Below are 17,834 nucleotides of genomic sequence, written 5' to 3' on the forward strand. Positions count from 1 at the left end.
GCTGGCCACATGACCCGGAAGCTGTACGCTGGCTCCCTCGGCCAGTAAAGCGAGATGAGCGCCACAACCCCAGAGTCGGCCACGACTGGACCTAATGGTCAGGGGTCCCTTTACCTTTTTAAAGAGTCTCAAAGCGGCTAACGTTCTCCTTTCCCTTCCTCCCCCACAACAATCACTCTGTGAGGTGAGTGGGGCTGAGAGACTTCAGAGAAGTGTGACTGGCCCAAGGTCACCCAGCAGCTGCAGGTAGAGGAGTGGAGACGCAAACCCGGTTCACCAGATTACGAGTCCATTAAATTAAATTAAATTAAATTAATTACATTAAATTATGGAGCTCTCTAGTTAACACGCCCTTCAACAACACATCTCACATTGCTGTAAATTTTGGTTTGATGGAAATGCACTGCAACTCCCAATTTAAGTGTAACACAAGCTCATTACAAAACTTACTTGCTTGAACTAAAGGTAAAGGGACCCCTGACCATTAGGTCCAGTCGGGCAGGAGCTGGGACCGAGGAACGGGAGCTCACCCTGTCGCAGGGATTCGAACCGCCGACCTTCTGATCGGCAAGTCCTAGGAACATGAAGGGTGGAATCCACGCCACCAGCCAACGTCAATTGTATTCATCATTAAAACATAATTCCACCAGATGTATTGAAGTATACACCAGTGCTGCAGCTAAATTGGTATCAAAGTCAAAGTCAATAAGGCAAAGTTCTCCTGCCTGTTATTGATTTTATGCTTGTCTCATTTGTCTGGACCTCTCAAGGGAGCCAGGTGTTCTGATTAGAGCCAGAGAAATTGTCGCCAGCTTCCTCAATTGCAGCCCTGGTTTTTTCCAGCGCCAAGCAAACAATCTTTCTACTCCCCTGGGCTTACAAACTTTTTAATTATGTGTGATGGTTGACGCCGGTTGCTTTTCTCCCAAGAAGCAGGCGTCTCTTAATTTCGTGGCTGCTGTCACCATCTGCAGTGATCATGGAACCCAAGAAAGTAAAATCTCTCACTGCCTCCATTTCTCCCCCTTCTATTTGCCAGGAGGTGATGGGACCAGTGGCCATCATCTTCCTTTTTTTGATGTTGAGCTTCAGACCATATTTTGCGCTCTCCTCTTCCACCCTCATTAAAAGGTTCTTTAATTCCTCCTCACTTTCTGCCAACAAGGTTGTGTCATCTGCATATATGAGGTTCTGTTTATTGATGTTTTAATGTTTTATTGCTGTTTTAATATTATTTAAACGGCTTTGAGGCTTTTCTTAAATATAGAGCGGTGTAGAAATGAAATAAAAGATAATAATAATCCAAAGGAAATGAAAAGGAGAGCCCAAAAAACAAAATACATCTCTAAACCCAGCCAGATGGGCGGGGTACAAATAATAAATTATTTTTGTTGTTATTATTGTTGTTGTTATTATTATTGTTATTATTATTATTACCTCTATCTCTCAATATCTACGTGTGTTCTAAAACGCGATCCCGGAAATCGCCGACACACACATCGCGCTAGACCCCTCTTCATTTTTTGTCTAACTCTAGCGACCGCGCTGCTCCCTGCGGCCGCCTCCCTGCGCATGCGCCTCTCCCGCAATGCCTCCTGGGAGTCGTAGTTTCCTCCACACGCGCTCCAGCTTACCCGGCTGCGCGAAGCGGGATGCCTATTGGCTGGCGTGGAGGAGGAGGAGGCGGAGCAACGCCGCCGCGCCTGCGCAGTGGGGACCAGCCAATGTGGTCTGGGTGGGAGCTGAGATGAGGGGGTTTTAAGAGAGGGGCATGTCCATGCTGAAGCTGCAGGGGGCGCTGCTGCTGCGGGGCACAGGTAGGCAGTTCAATAGGTGGGGTGGGGAGGGGGAGAGGGAGGGGAGGGGGGAGTCAGGCAGCCACCTGCCCCCCAACTTCCCACCAAAAAATTGGGGAGGGGGGCTGGAGTCTTATCCCCTACTATAATATGGGGAAAGTGTGGGGTGGGGTCTCCTCAGTAGGAGGGCTGGATCATATCCCCCCCCGCCACTCTCCCCCAGTTGAGAGTGAAGCCCCTCTACCCATAATTGCAAATTGGGGAGGGGGCTGGGGCCCTATCCCCTCCTATAATATGGGGAAAGTGTGGGGTGGAGTGGGATGGGGTCTCCTCAGTAGGAGGGCTAGATCATATTCCCCCCCCCTGCCACTCCCCCCCAGTTGAGAGTGAAGCCCCCATATCCATAATTGCAAATTGGGGGGGCTGGGGCCCTCTCCCCTCCTCTGATATGGGGAGAGTGTGGGAAGGGGGGAGTCAGGCAGTCACCTCCCCCCCACAACTCCCCCCCAAAAAATTGGGGAGGGGGGCTGGAGTCTTATCCCCTCCTCTAATATGGGGAAAGTGGGGGGTGGGGGTCCTCAGTGGGAGGGCTGCATCTAATTCACCCCGACACTCTGGACCTAATGGTCAGGGGTCCCTTTACCTTTATCTTTAAATGCAATTAATAATAATAATAATAATAATACAGGACAAGACTGTATCAACACAGGACGCATTGCAGTTTATATTGAAATACAGGACGTTTCTGTATTATACCGGACAGGTGACAACCCTATACGTGTGCGTGAAGCCTTCCCTGTCCTGTAATTTGCAGAGGAGGATGAAACCCTTTCCCCCTTTACAGTTGCTTCGTTGCCGCTTAACGAGGGGGCTGGATCCATCCCTTTTCCTTCATTTTGTGTGGGCAGTGTCTTCGTATTACTTAACAGGAGGTCTCGCTCTTTTCCGCCCCCCCCCGCTGCCCCCGAAACAAGGGTGGGAATTAAACTTCGTAGTTTGGGGTGTGGTGGGAAGCGGACTTATTCTCTCCTCATTCTGGTTTCCCTTCAATATTCTCCCCTTTTAACGCTTACCCTTTCCGTTGTGTTTCAGAGAGCCTTTGGATCAGAGTGAGAAATTACTCCTCTGCCAGGGCGAAGGAAGAAGCCAGGAAAAGATGGGTGTGTGAACAAGTAGAGTTGTTGGAAGGTAAGCGTAATATAATGCGGGTGGCTCTGTGGTTTAACCCACAGCGCCTTGCCAATCATAAGGTCGGCGGTTCGAATCTCCGCAATGACGGGGTGAGCTCCCGTTGCTCTGTCCCTGCTCCTGCCAACCTAGCAGTTCGAAAGCACATCAAAGTGCAAGTAGATAAATAGGTACCGCTCTGGCGGGAAGGAAAACGGCGTTTCCGTGCGCTGCTCTGGTTCGCCAGAAGCAGCTTCGTCATGCTGGCCACATGACCCGGAAGCTGTACGCCGGCTCCCTCGGCTGATAAAGCGAGATGAGCGCCGCAACCCCAGAGTCGGTCACGACTGGACCTAATGGTCAGGGGTCCCTTTACCTTTATCTAAGCATAATATTATTGTTATTTTTTAAACCCTTCCTATTTAACCAGTTCTATTGAGAAATGTTAAATTATTATTATTATTAATTTATTCATACCCCACCTTTCCCCCCAGAGAAGGTCTCAAAGCAGCTTACAGAGAACAACTAAAGAAAACCCTTTACATTTGTGTGGCTCAGCAAACACTCTTAGGAGATGCACCTCTGATCTCTCTCTCTCTCTCTCTCTCTCTCTCTCTCTCTCTCTCTCGTGAAAGCATTGGGTTCTTTTGCTTAGCAAATGAGCAACACCCTATGCACTAAATTCTCTAAAACAAAAATTGGCTCTCAAGAGTTTCCCGATCCTAACTGGAACGTTGGAAGCGGCAATATCCCAATTGCTTATTTGGAAAAGGGCTGGCATTCTTTTATAATCCAGAGGTACCACTGTATCTGTCTGGAAACTCTAGAAACGGCTCCCTTTCCTTTCCCAAGGAAGCTTCAGAATTGTGGGCTGAACCCCATAAAAACAGGATTATTTCCCTTTGCAAAGTAAGCTCAACAACTGTGAGCTGATCCTCCAAAAACCGGGGCTTTCCACCTTTCCTCCTCTAAAAACTTTCGTTAGTCATTTAGTCGTGTCCGCCTCTTCGTGACCCCCTGGACCAGAGCACGCCAGGCCCTCCTGTCTTCCACTGCCTCCTGCAGTTTGGTCAAACTCATGCTGGTAGCTTCGAGAACACTGTCCCACCATCTCGTCCTCTGTCGTCCCCTTCTCCTTGTGCCCTCCATCTTTCCCAACATCAGGGTCTTTTCCAGGGAGTCTTCTCTTCTCATGAGGTGGCCAAAGTCTTGGAGCCTCAGCTTCAGGATCTGTCCTTCCAGTGAGCACTCAGGGCTGATTTCCTTCAGAATGGAGAGGTTTGATCTTCTTGCAGTCCATGGGACTCTCAAGAGTCTCCTCCAGCACCATAATTCAAAAGCATCCATTCTTCGGCGATCAGCCTTCTTTATGGTCCAGCTCTCACTTCCATACATCACTACTGGGAAAACCCTCTAAAATCTAGGTGCGTCTTATTTACGGATGCCTTCTTTAACTCAGCCCGCCGCATTCCCCAGCGATTCGATTCTTCCTTTCCTTTCCTCCCCTGCAGTGCTGGAGGCAAGAGTGCAGCAGCTGAAGGCTGAAAATGTATCGGAGGTGGCGGTCGGCGAGGTCCAACGCTCCCGCCTGCGCAAGTTCGTCTCCCTCCCGCCCGCCCCGCGGAAAACGGCCGCTGCCAGCCCGGCTCGGACCGAGAGCGCCCCGAAACGCGAGGAAAAGCCCCAGCCTAGCCGCTGGACCGAGAAGCTGAAGAAGGAGAAGTCGATGAAGAACAAACGCCTTCTGAAACTGGAGGCCAAGCTCTTGGCCGCCGTCCCGGGCGACGTGGCTGAGCCCGCCCTGGAGTGGATTGGGCCCGGCGCGAAGGACGAAGATTTCTCCCTGCGCTCTCCCGCTAAAGAGACCCGGGCAAAGCTCAAGGCGCGAGCGTCTAAGTCGCAGAAGTCCAGCAAAGCCGGCGATGGCCAGCCAAACAAGACTGCCAAAGTCTCGATCGGGACGCAGTCTCGGGATCCTTCCGGGAGCTGCGAGGAACCGGGGGAGCCCATTCGGGTCTGGGACGCCGCCGAGGGGACGCTCCCCCTGGACGAGGAAGATGGGAACCGCCACATGAACGTCAAGCTGAACATTTTGTCCTATCTGGACGCCTGCCTTTTTCTCGGTCAGCCCGAAAGAGCCCAGCAGTGCTTAATGTTTTATCATCGCTCTCATGCCCGCAGGAAGCGCCTTGACGTCCGAATGTACAATCTCGTTATGCAAGGGTACGCCAAGAAGGTAAGGAGATTTGCATCCCTTCTTGCAGTGGTAGTGCCAGGGTGGATAAAAATCAAATCTTTTTTTTAAAATAAAAAAATCTGATCTTTTTGATTTACAGTGGTGCCTCGCAAGACGAAAAGAATCCGTTCTGTGATTCTCTTCGTCTAGCGGTTTTTTCGTCTTGCGAAGCAAGCCCATTGACGGATTACCGCTATTAGCGCTATTAGCGGCTTATCGGCTTATCGGATCAGCTGATAAGCGGCTTAGCGGGTTAGAAAAGGGGGGGGGGAGGAAAAAAACCAGCAGGAACTCGCAAGACATTGTCGTCTTGCGAAGCAAGCCCATAGGAGATTCGTTTTGCGAAGCACCTCCAAAACGGAAAACTCTTTCGTCTAGTGAGTTTTCCGTCTTGCGGGGCACCACTGTAAATCAGACTTTTTCTTTTAAATCGGATTATTTTTTTTAAATCAGATTTTTAAAATAAAATGCTTTTGGAGGAAAAATCCTTCTAAAGGTTTTCTATTTAAGTTTCATTACAGTCCAATCCCACCAAGGGACGTGGGTGGTGCTGTGGGTTAAACCACAGAGCCTAGGACTTGCCAATCAGCGGTGAAGCATTTGCCTCAAATGCAGATAAGCAACAAGTCCTGGTTTGAGTCTCCTGTCCTTTCTTTCTCCCCCCAGGGCCTCCTGACACAGGTTGGCAGACTCTTCCACCTCCTCGAGGAAGCTGGCTTGAGGCCCAACCCGGACTCTTACGCCGCTGCGCTCGCTTGCATGGGGCAGTGTGGGGCATCTCGCAACATCATCTTCAGGTGCTACTCTTGACATTGGTCCCTTACTCAGCGACAGCGGTGGTGCAGTGGTTAGAGCATTGGGGCTGTGTCCTGGGTTCGAATCCCCACTCTGCCATGAAGCTCAGTGGGTGACCTTCGGCCAGTCGACACTCTCAGCCTAACCCACCTCCCGGATTGAGGACTAGGACTCGGGAGACCAGGGTTTGACTCCCCCACAAATGGGCATGAAGCTTTCAGGGATGGGAGGGGGGCATTGGGGGCCAGTCACCGCCTCTCCACCTAATCTACCTGACAGGTGTGTGGTTGACTGAGGAGGGCCACGTACACCATATTGAGCTCCTTTGGAGAAAACGTGATATACAGTGGTGCCTCGCAAGACGAAATTAATTCGTTCCGCAAGTTTTTCCTTCTTGCGAGTTTTTCGTCTTGCGAAGCACGGTTTCCCATAGGAATGCATTGAAAATCAATCAATGCGTTCCTATGGAGACCGTCCAGGGACAGAGGGGAAGCGCCGCGCGCCTTCCCCTCTGTCCCCTCTTTTGAAGCAAGGGGCGGAGGGGAGAAGATCGCTTCTCCCTGTTGCCACCTCTTGGTTCAAAAGGGGTCCGGGGAGAGAGGGGAAGGCGCACGTGCCTTCCCCTCTGTCCCTGGAGATTGCGGGGCTGGCAACGGGGAGAAGCGATCTTCTCCCCGCCGCCCCTTGCTTCAAAAGAGGTCCGGGGATAGCAGGGAAGACACGCTGCGCTTCCCCGCTATCCCCGGAGCTTGCGGGGCAAGCTTCGTTTTACGAAGCAAGCCCATAGGGAAATTCGTCTTGCGAAGCAACTCGAAAACGAAAAAACCTTTCGTCTTGCGAGTTTTTCGTCTCGCGAGGCGTTCGTCTTGCGGGGCACCACTGTACAGATATCTTTCTATATAAATAGAAAAACAGAGTATCGTCACGCTGTGCATTCCAATGGGAGCAGCAAGCTTCTCTGTCCTCCCTCCTCCTGTAGAAGGTGGGGAGGTTAGTGCTTGTGCCAGGAGATATGTGGGGAACTTGAATAATAACATTCACTTCTCCATTTCCCATAAACCAACTCCCCCCCCCCCCCCGATATCACAAGTTCATTTTCCTTACTGTGCATAATGTCCAGAAGGGTTTTCCAATCATTCATAAATCGCCAGCGGTGATTATAAGCACGTCGAATTTGCCGTCTCAGCCAAAGCCATTCATTTCGACAGGCGTTTTTTGATAGGCGGTAATGACGATTCTCCGCGAGAGGAATGGGAGGGGGCCGCTTTTTCGGACACTGCTGACCCAAGCCTCTTTATCTGCCGTTCCTTCCTATCCGCACCACCCCCACCCCCACCCCCACAGATGCCTCCAGCAGCTCAAAGAAGATGGCTTTCAAGTGAAGGACCTCTTCCGGGACTCTGGGTTCGAGGAAGACTGGAGGAAGATGGTGCTGAAAGCCGTCCGGAGGGTTGTGGAAGACTTCCAGCCCCCGCCTCCTCGCCCTGCCGAAATCTGCACGGTTCCCCTACTCCAGGACTTCTACGCAAAGGTTATTATTATTATTATTATTATTATTATTATTATTATTAATTAATTTATACCCTGCCCATCTGGCTGGGTTTCCCCAGACACTCTGGGCGGCTACCAACAGGATATTAAAAACACGATTCAACATCCAACATTAAAAACTTCCCTAAACAGGGCTGCCTTCAGATGTCTTCTAAAAGTCAGTTGTTTATTTCCTTGACATTTGATGGGAGGGAGTTCCACAGGGCGGGTGCCACCACCGAGAAGGCCCTCTGCCTGGTTCCCTGTATCTTTGCTGCTCGCAGGGAGGGAACCACCAGAAGGCCCTCGGAGCTGGACCTCAGTTTCCGGGCTGGATGATGGGGGTGGAGACGCTCCTTCAGGGATACTGGACTGAGGCTATTTAGGGCTTTCAAGGTCAGCCCCAACACTTTGAATTGTGCTCGGAAATGTCCTGGGAGCCAATGCAGATCTCTCAGGACCGGTGTTATGTGGTCTCAGCGGCCGCTCCCAGTCACCAGTCCAGCTGCCGCATTCTGGATTAGTTGTAGTTTCAGGGTCACCTTCAAAGGTAGCCCCACGGAGAGCGCATTGCAGTAGTCCAAGTGGGAGATAACCAGAGCTTGCACCACTTTGGCGAGACAGTCCGCAGGCAGGGAGGGTCTCATCCTGCGTACCAGGTGGAGTTGATACACAGCTGCCCTGGACACAGAATTGACCTGCGCCTCCATGGACAGCTGTGAGTCCAAAATGACCCCCAGGCTATGCACCTGGTCCTTCGGGGGCACAGTCACCCCATTCAGGACCAGGGAGTCCCCCATACCTGCCCGCCCCCTGTCCCCCTAAAACAGTGGACCCTCCAGGCCCAAGAAGAGTCTAGCTGAGGTTAGTAAATGCTGGGGATAAGGAACACAGGAGAGGTCTCTACCGCCTTAATGCCCTTTGCCTGCTGAGTGGCACTAGGTAAAGGGACCCCTGACCATTAGATCCATTCGTGACCGACTCTGGGGTTGCGGTGCGCATCTCTCTTTATTGGCCGAGGGAGCCGGCGTACAGCTTCCAGGTCATGTGGCCAGCAGGACTAAGCCGCTTCTGGCGAACCAGAGCAGCGCACGGAAATGCCGTTTACCTTCCCACCGGAGCGGTACCTATTTATCTACTTGCGCTGGCCTGCTTTCGAACTGCTAGGTTGGCAGGAGCAGGGACTGTGCAACGGGAGCTCACCCCGTCATTGCGGGGATTCGAACCGCCGACCTTCTGATCGGCAAGCCCTGGGCTCTGTGGTTTAACCCCATGGTGCCCTTCCCACCCCCGCCCACTTTTCTTTCTCGCCCCAGGGGAAGCCCGTCTCCTACCCCAAGCTCGATTTCACGGCGCAAGAACTGCGGGACCAGTTCCGGAAGCAGCTGGCGATGGAGGCATCAGACACAGTCACCATCGACTCCGTGGAGGCGGCCAAGCCCTTGACGGAGGAAGCCAGCAGAGCGGTAAAAGGATGAGAGAGAGAAAAGAATTTGAACCGTTAAAACGGAAAGGGGTCCAACAATTTTGGGAGTTTGGATAGTTGCCATGGAATCCGGGTGGATTTGATTTAAATCAAATCGATTTAAATCGCGGTTTAGATCACTAGTCAGTAAGACTTGATTTAAAATCCCTAGTCACTAAGACTTGATTTAAAATCACTATTCAGTAAGACTTTATTTAAAATCACTAGACAGTAAGACTTGATTTAAATCACTTTTTTTACAGAAAGACTCATTCTTGCTGGTATAATCCTAATACTTACAACCATATGAAGGTTTCGTTTTTGGAATAATAACTTTCCAGAGTAGTTTTTACAATTTATATCAAAAATTACTCATTTGGTTATCCTATTAGAAATACATTGATAATTATGAAATTATTGCAAGGTTTAATAATTTAACTGTTTATATTTGGACATCTTTTCTGCTGTACTTTACTGGAAGGAGAAAAGTAATCATTTCCTTAATAACCATTTAAACAATTTATTTAACAATGACATTATAGCACATGCATCAGTGTTTGTTAACTGATGTGGTTAAACTTAAAAAAAAAAAACTAAGAGTGAGTTTTAGCACACATGAAAAACTTAAATCGTATTTAAATTGATTTGATTTACATCAGATCCACCCTGGCATGATGCCAGCTACCGGTGGAGATTAGCCGGGAGGGGAAAAACCATGAGATTTAGCACCTTGTTGTGCCAAAGCCCATTCCTTCCTGCTCTCCGTCTTTAAACATTTGTCTTGGGCAGGGATTGGTGTGAGTTGTAGTTTCTGCATAGCTGTCAACTTACAGATTTGAAAATAAGGGACCAGCAACCTCGAAAATAAGGGATCAGCAGCCAGAATAAGGGATTTTAGTCAACCAGCTGAAATACGAAGTTAAAAGGGACCAGATAATTTGGGAGAGCAGCGCCGGTTTTTAGCCCTTCGTTTCCAGAGGTTGCTGCTCCAGACACCAGCCGATGAAACACTGCAATTAAATAACTACAAGCAGCAACCACTTTTCGCGCAAAACTAAGTCCGAGCTACGAAGATGCTGCTGCAGTTCTGTATCTTTTCTCTCGTGCTCCATCTGCAGCTCTCAGTTCCATCAGGCGGGGCGGGAGGAAGATGGGGGGGGGAATAGCGCCCGAAGTAAACCCGCAGATCAGACCATCTATGCTAGTCTACCACTACAAATCTATGGGAGAAGCGCTTGCGGTCCTTCCTCCGCTTTCCCCCTCTATGGTTAGCCCTTGGAACACCTGCCCGCGCCTCCACCTCCTCCTCTCTCTGAACTGCTTTCTCTATGGTTGCCCTCGCTCTCCTCTCAAGGCTCCTCAGTCCCGGCGGGGAGGGGCTCCGGGGGGCCGAGGCTGGTGAGAGGAGGCCGTGGGGGGGGGCGGGCGGGGCAGCCAAGCAACACAGTTGGAGCCTCCCTCTTCCCTGGCCAGCAGGGAGGGAGGGAGAGGAGCTGCTTCCTTTGAAACCCGGGAAATTTAAGGGACATTATCAATAAGGGACAGCAGCAGGACACGGCGCTGGGATAAGGGACTGTCCTGCCAAATAAGGGACGCTTGACAGCTATGAGTTTGCGGCTGGCTTGCTGCTGCGGTGCCCTGAAGCGGCAGTCCGCCTATCCTCCTCTCTCTGCAGACCTGGGAATACGCTGCGGCCACTTACCGTATTTTTCGCTCCGTAAGACGCACTTTTTTCCTCCTAAAAAGTAAGGGGAAATGTCTGTGCGTCTTATGGAGCAAATGCGTGGTCCCTGGAGCCAAATTGCCCAGGGGTGAAAAGCAGATCGTGCTTCCCCCCCCCCTTTTTTACAAAGAGGAAAGGGGGTGTTGAAACGAAGCCGCTAAGCAGCTGATCGTCAAGCGGTCGGGAGGGAGATAAGGGACGCTAGCGATAAAGGAGGCTGCCTGGGAGGGGGGAGGGAAAAGCACATGGATCCTCAGGATTTTTGTATTGGGTCACCCCAAATTCACCATCAGATCACTTAGCATGTCCATGGCTATAGCCTGCACCAAAAAAAAATCACATATCCCCTGTTTTGTGGTTACAAAGCATGGATCCACATGGATTCTCAGGATTTTTGCATTGGGCTACCCCAAACTTACTGTCAAATCACATATCGTGTCTGTGGCCACAGCATGAACCACAACAATCATACATTCACTGTTTCGTTCAGAATTTTTTTTTCTAGTTTTCCTCCTCTAAAAACTAGGTGCGTCTTATGCTCAGGTGCGTCTTATGGAGCGAAAAATACGGTAATGCCCCATTGTGATGATGATGATGATGTAACTTTCTTTACGGTTTTGCTCATGTGCAGCGGAGCCTACTGTCCGTTCTCCGCAGCCGCTGGCGCACATCTCTCTTGCAAAGCCTGCAAGAATTCAAGCTGCGCATGGCGCAACGGAATTCGGGTCAGCTAAACCTCTACCCTTTCCTCTGCGTTCTGAAAGACGAAGAATACGTTGACGTCCTCATGCGGGTAAGAGGGTTTCTCCCCCCCCCCCTTTATAATTTTTTTAAAAATTTCCGCCTTACGTGTTAGAATATTCATTTAAACAACCTTAAAATATCAATTCATCATGCGAAAGGCTGGGCTGGATGAATCCCTAGCCAGAATTAAGATTGCCAGAAGAAATATCAACAACCTCAGATATGCAGATGACACAACCTTGATGGCAGAAAGTGAGGAGGAATTAAAGAACCTTTTGATGAGAGTGAAAGAGGAGAGCGCAAAATACGGTCTGAAGCTCAACATCAAAAAAACGAAGATCGTGGCCACTGGTCCCATCACCACCTGGCAAATAGAAGGGGAAGAAATGGAGGCAGTGAGAGATTTTACTTTCTTGGGCTCCATGATCACTGCAGATGGTGACAGCAGCCACGAAATTAAAAGACGCCTGCTTCTTGGGAGAAAAGCAATGACAGCATCTTAAAAAGCAGAGACATCACCTTGCCAACAAAGGTCCGTATAGTCAAAGCTCTGGTTTTCCCAGTAGTGATGTATGGAAGTGAGAGCTGGACCATCAAGAAGGCTGATCGCCAAAGAATGGATGCTTTTGAATTCTGGTGCTGGAGGAGACTCTTGAGAGTCCCATGGACTGCAAGAAGATCAAACCTCTCCATTCGGAAGGAAATCAGCCCTGAGTGCTCCCTGGAAGGACAGATCCAGAAGCTGAGGCTCCAAGACTTTGGCCACCTCATGAGAAGAGAAGACTCCCTGGAAAAGACCCTGATGTTCCTTTTTAACCAGGCCTTTGGTTGATCTGATTTACATCCTATGCCCTTTTAAAATGTGTTGGTTTTTGTGTGTGGGGTGGGGTATTGGATTGTCGTTTTTATTTTTATAATGCATTTTGTGGTTTTATATCTTGGGTTTTATTCTGTGAACTGCCCTGAGACCCCCGGGTATAGGGCGGTATGTAAATTCAGTAACTATATTAATAACCTCCTTTCTCCCCCAGAGCCTCAACAACCTGTCGCCGCAAGGGGAGTCTCTCCTCGTCCTGGCGAGGGAACTGGGCTCCAAAGTCTACAGCAAGTTCATGCTGCAGAAGAAATCCAGGAGCCGCTTGGTGGAGAAGATCCAGCGGCTGTACGACAAATACGTGCAGCTGCTCGCAAAGGACACTCAGGTAATGGTCCAAGGCCTGGAAACGATGCCTTATGAGGAACGGCTAAGGGAGCTGGGCATGTTTAGCCTGGAGAAGAGGAGGTTAAGGGGTGATATGATAGCCATGTTCAAATATATAAAAGGATGTCACATAGAGGAGGGAGAAAGGTTGTTTTCTGCTGCTCCAGAGAAGCGGACACGGAGCAATGGATCCAAACTACAAGAAAGAAGATTCCACCTAAACATTAGGAAGAACTTCCTGACAGTAAGAGCTGTTTGACAGTGGAATTTGCTGCCAAGGAGTGTGGTGGAGTCTCCTCCTTTGGAGGTCTTTAAGCAGAGGCTTGACAACCATATGTCAGGAGTGCTCTGGTGGTGTTTCCTGCTTGGCAGGGGGTTGGACTCGATGGCCCTTGTGGTCTATTCCAACTCTAGGATTCTATGATTCTATGATTCTAAGCGCCGTCGCCTTCACGCCGCCGGTCTTGCTCAGCCAAGTCTCCCGAATTCCTTTCTTCCTTTCCGTGACATTTGTATCTTGCCTTCCCTCCCGAGACGCATGGTTCTCCCCTTCCCCTTTTCGCCCTCGCGACAACCCTGGAAGGTAGGTTGAGCTGACAGCGAGCGACTGGCCAAAGGTCCCCCGGCGAAGGGGGAATTCGAACCCAAGTCTCTCCCAGTTTTAATCCAGCCTTCTATCACATCCAGCCCTAGTAAAATTGGCTCTCAGTGTTCATCTTACCGTTCTATTTTGCAGTGTTACGGGTTACGTTTAATGGAATGTTTTCGACTGCTGGAATAATTTCCAATACAGTGGTACCTCGCGTTACATACACTTCAGGTTACATACGCTTCAGGTTACACACTCCGCTAACCCAGAAATAGTACCTCGGGTTAAGAACTTTGCTTCAGGATGAGAACAGAAATCGCGCGGCGGCAGCAGGAGGCCCCATTAGCTAAAGTGGCACTTCAGGTTAAGAACAGTTTCAGGTTAAGGACGGACCTCCGGAACAAATAAAGTACTTAACCCAAGGTACCACTGTAATAATAATAATAATTTATTATTTATACCCTGCCCATCTGGCCAGGCCTCCCCAGCCACTCTGGGCGGCTCCCAACAGAATATTAAAAACACGATAAAACATCAAACATGAAAAACTTCCCCAGAAGGGCTGCCTTCTGATGTCTTCTAAAAGTCGGATAGTTGTTTATTTCCTTGACATCTGATGGGAGGATGTTCCACAGGGCGGACGCCACCACCGAGAAGGCCCTCTGCCTGGTTCCCTGTAGCTTTGCTTCTCCCAGTGAGAGAACCACCAGAAGGCCCTTGGCGCTGGACCTCAGTGTCCGGGCTGGATGATGGGGTGGATACTCTCCATCAGGGATACTGGGCCATTTAGGGCTTTAATGGTCAGCACAAATACTTTGAATTGTGCTCGGTAACATACTGGGACCCTATGTAGCTCTTTCAGGAACAGTGCTATATGGTCTCGGCGGCCTCTCCCAGTCACCAGTCCAGCTGCTGCATTCTGGATTAGTTGTGGTTTCCAGGTCACCTTCAAAGGCAGCCCCACAGAGAGTGCATGGCAGTAGTCCAAGCGGGAGATAACCAGAGCATGCACCACTAAGGAGAGGCAGTCCGCAGGCAGATAGGGTCTCAGCCTGCATGGAGCTGGTAAACAGCTGCCCTGGACACAGATTTGACCTGCACCTCCATGGACAGCTGTGAGTCCAAAATGACTCCCAGGCTGCGCACCTGGTCCTTCAGGGGCACAGTTGCCCCATTCAGGACCAGGGAATCCTCCACACCTGCCCGCCTCCTGTCCCCCCCAAACAGTCCTTCTGTCTTGTCAGGATTCAACCTCAATCTGTTAGCCGCCATCCATCCTCACACAGGACCTTCACCGCCTTCACTGGTTCTGATTTGAAAGAGAGGTAGAGCTGGGTATCATCCGCTTACTGATGGACACCCAGCCCAAACCTCCTGATGATCTCTCCCAGCGGCTGCATGCAGATGTTGAAAAGCATGGGGGAGAGGACAGAACCACAAGAACCGGGGACAGCAGTCGCCTCTAATTTTGAACCCTTCCTTTCCCCGCAGCCGGACAGCTACCTTCCTCGCGAATACTGGGAGAAGCTGGCGGACGAGGACGGCTGCAGCCCCTCGCTGGTTTGCAAGGAGCATCCCTGGCCCCACGCGCTTCTCGTTCAGCTGGGCTTGCACCTGGTAGAGCTGCTGGTGCAAGTGCTCAAGATGGAGAGCAACCTCTTGAACCCGGGACTGGAGCAGAAGCTCATCCCCGTCCTCTACCACGTCTACTCCTTCCGCAGCGGCCGCCAGGTAGGGGGACGGGGCAAGGACCCGCTGGTTGCAAATTAGTAACGGCTGGGAGGAAAGCTTTGCTTACAATGGACAGGAAACTGGGGCGGGGCCTATGTGGTCGTGGTGGGCGGGGCCAGGGCAAAAGTGGGCGGGGCAACGGAGGTGTGCAGGGGGCTGCATTGCGAACTTTATTTTTTTTTAATAAAAGTTTTATTGGTTTTTCACAGTTTTTATAAACACAAACAATACAAAATACAAACAAACACACAAACGAACATATATAATTTCATATCCCTTGTTCTTAAACCTTACTTCACCGACTTCCCCATACCTCCCCTTTCTACATCCCAATTTCCAAAATTATTTCAGCAAATCCTAAAACTTGGTTTTATAAAATTTTCCCCTTATTCTTTTCTTTTACTTAATCTTTTACAGCTGTAAACCCCTTTTTCCCCTGAAATCTCGACATTTTAGCCCTCATCAATTTTACAATATTTCTTAAGATAAGCTTTGAATTTCTTCCAATCTTCATCCGCCGTCTCTTTCCCCTGGTCACGGATTCTGCCGGTCATTTCAGCCAGTCCCATATAGTCTATCACCTTCATCTGCCATTCTTCCAGAGTGGGTAGATCTTGAGTCTTCCAATGCTTTGCGATAAGTACTCTTGCTGCTGTGGTGGCATACATAAAAAAGATTCTATCTTTCTTTGACACCAATTGGCCGACAATGCCCAAGAGAAAGGACTCTGGTTTCTTAAGGAAGGTACACTTAAGTACCTTTTTCATTTCATTATATATCATTTCCCAGAAATGCATTGCGAACTTTAAAGCCCTATACGGCCTAGGACCCTCGTACCTACGGGACCGCCTCTCCTGGTATGTCCCACAGAGGAACATATGATCGTCAAACAAAAACATCTTGGCGGTCCCGGGCCACAGGGAGGTTAGGCTGGCCTCGGCCAGAGCCAGGGCCTTTTCGGCTGTGGCCCCGATCTGGTGGAACGCTCTGTCACAAGAGACTAGGGCCCCGTGGGACTTGGCATCTTTCTGCAGGGCCTGCAAGACAGAGCTGTTCCACCAGGCCTTTGGCCAGGGCACAGCCTGACTCCCTCCTTTGGCAATCCTCACAGAACTTCTAGCCCAATGGTTGCCATTAATTTGACTGGAATTAATTTTATAATGAAATGATTTTAGTATGTTGTATTATTTTATTGTTGTTAGCCGCCCTGAGCCCGGCTTTGGCTGGGGAGGGTGGGATATAAATAAATAAAATTATTATTATTATTATTTATTACAGGGCTTGGGTACCGCTCATTCACCCTTGGACCCCCTCCCTCTCTCGTCGCCCCCTCTTTCCCATCCCCCGTCTCTCTGTCAGCCTCCTTAACCCCTTCTCTCTCTGCCTACTACTTTTTATTATTGTTACTATCAAAATAAATTTAATAGTTTTCAATTTAAAAAATCCAATATATGCCACATGGTATCAATACCAGATTCCCCCACACATTTCTCGTTAACATTAACAAATAATCAACAAGAAGACATTTTTACCACCCCACCCCCCAAATCCCCGAACCACCGACCTTCTGATCGGCAAGCCCTAGGCTCTGTGGTTTAGACCACAGCGCCACCCACGTCCCATTTAGGAACAGTTAAAAGGTAAAGGGACCCCTGACCATTAGGTCCAGTTGCGGAGGACTCTGGGGTTGCGGCGCTCACCTTGCTTTATTGGCCGAGGGAGCCGGCGTACAGCTTCCGGGTCATGTGGCCAGCAGGACTAAGCCGCTTCTGGCGAACCAGAGCAGCGCACGGAAACGCCGTTTACCTTTCCGCCAGAGTGGTACCTATTTATCTACTTGCACAGGCGTGCTTTCGAACTGCTAGGTTGGCAGGAGCAGGGACCGAGCAACGGGAGCTCACCCCGTCCATCACGGGGATTCGAACCGCTGATCTTCGGATCGGCAAGCCCCAGGCTCTGTGGTTTAACCCTAGGGATCACCTTAAACACAGGGGAAATAATGCCAGTGGTAAGTTCTCCCTCCTTTTCCCCCTGCAGGTGGGCTTCATCAGGCCGCACCCCCTGTTCGCCCGCCTTCTCATGGAGGCCGCTGAGACCACCCTGACCTTCGACTCCTTCGTCATCCCCATGCTCTGTCCGCCCATCCCCTGGGTGTCCACGCAGTTCGGCGCCTACGTCTTCGCCCCCACCAAGCTCATGCGCTACGTGGAAGGGGCCGTTCAGCACCAGCTGTTGCTGGACCGCGCCCCGCGCAGCAGCCTCTACCCCGTCATGGATGCCCTCAACCAACTGGGCAACTGCCCCTGGAAGGTCAACCAAACCATCTTGGACGTGGTCATCTCCGTCTTCAACGACAAGGGCAACGAGAAACTGGACGTCCCCCCGCCGCCCTCGGAAGCCCCCCAGCCCGCTGCACACTTCCCCGACGGGGCTGCCCCAAGCAAGGTGGCGCTCCGGCGGGAGGCGGCGCGGTGCCGCAAGAAGGCCACGGAAATGTACAGCCTTCGGATGGACGCGCTCTACAAGCTATCCATCGCCAAGCACATGAGTGGAAGAGTCTTCTGGTTCCCGCACAACGTGGACTTCCGGGGGAGGACCTATCCTTGCCCTCCGCACTTCAACCACCTGGGCAGCGACCTCACGAGAGCCATCTTGCTCTTCGCGGAGGGGCGGCCCCTGGGCCCCCACGGCCTGGACTGGCTGAAGGTCCACCTCGTCAACCTCACGGGGCTGAAGAAGAAGGAGAGCTTGCGGAGCAGACTGGCCTACGCCAACGAAATCATGGAGGACATCTTGGATTCGGCGGATCGCCCCCTGACGGTGGGTCAGTGGGGAGGGGGGCAAGTGCCAGCTCTTG

General features: G+C 50.7%; 1 protein-coding gene and 1 long non-coding RNA gene across 2 annotated transcripts in view; one reads left to right on the forward strand and one right to left on the reverse strand.

The window, feature by feature from the left end:
• Nucleotides 1-17,834, reverse strand: part of LOC310697629 — a 305,101-nt gene that overhangs the window by 229,911 nt on the left and 57,356 nt on the right. The gene's annotated exons all lie outside the window — the stretch shown is intronic.
• POLRMT (RNA polymerase mitochondrial) overlaps nt 1,680-17,834 on the forward strand; it is a 43,084-nt gene continuing 26,929 nt past the window's right edge. The window contains exons 1-10 of the mRNA XM_083483627.1: nt 1,680-1,817; nt 2,889-2,984; nt 4,475-5,199; nt 5,866-5,996; nt 7,339-7,525; nt 8,841-8,990; nt 11,344-11,505; nt 12,488-12,658; nt 14,738-14,977; nt 17,015-17,797. Coding sequence (XP_083339753.1) covers nt 1,772-1,817; nt 2,889-2,984; nt 4,475-5,199; nt 5,866-5,996; nt 7,339-7,525; nt 8,841-8,990; nt 11,344-11,505; nt 12,488-12,658; nt 14,738-14,977; nt 17,015-17,797 — 2,691 coding nt within the window. The 5' untranslated portion in view covers nt 1,680-1,771. The remainder of the gene's footprint in view (nt 1,818-2,888; nt 2,985-4,474; nt 5,200-5,865; nt 5,997-7,338; nt 7,526-8,840; nt 8,991-11,343; nt 11,506-12,487; nt 12,659-14,737; nt 14,978-17,014; nt 17,798-17,834) is intronic.

Source organism: Podarcis liolepis, assembly GCF_965112155.1.
Source record: "Podarcis liolepis genome assembly, chromosome: 18".
Taxonomy (NCBI): Eukaryota; Metazoa; Chordata; class Lepidosauria; order Squamata; family Lacertidae; genus Podarcis; species Podarcis liolepis.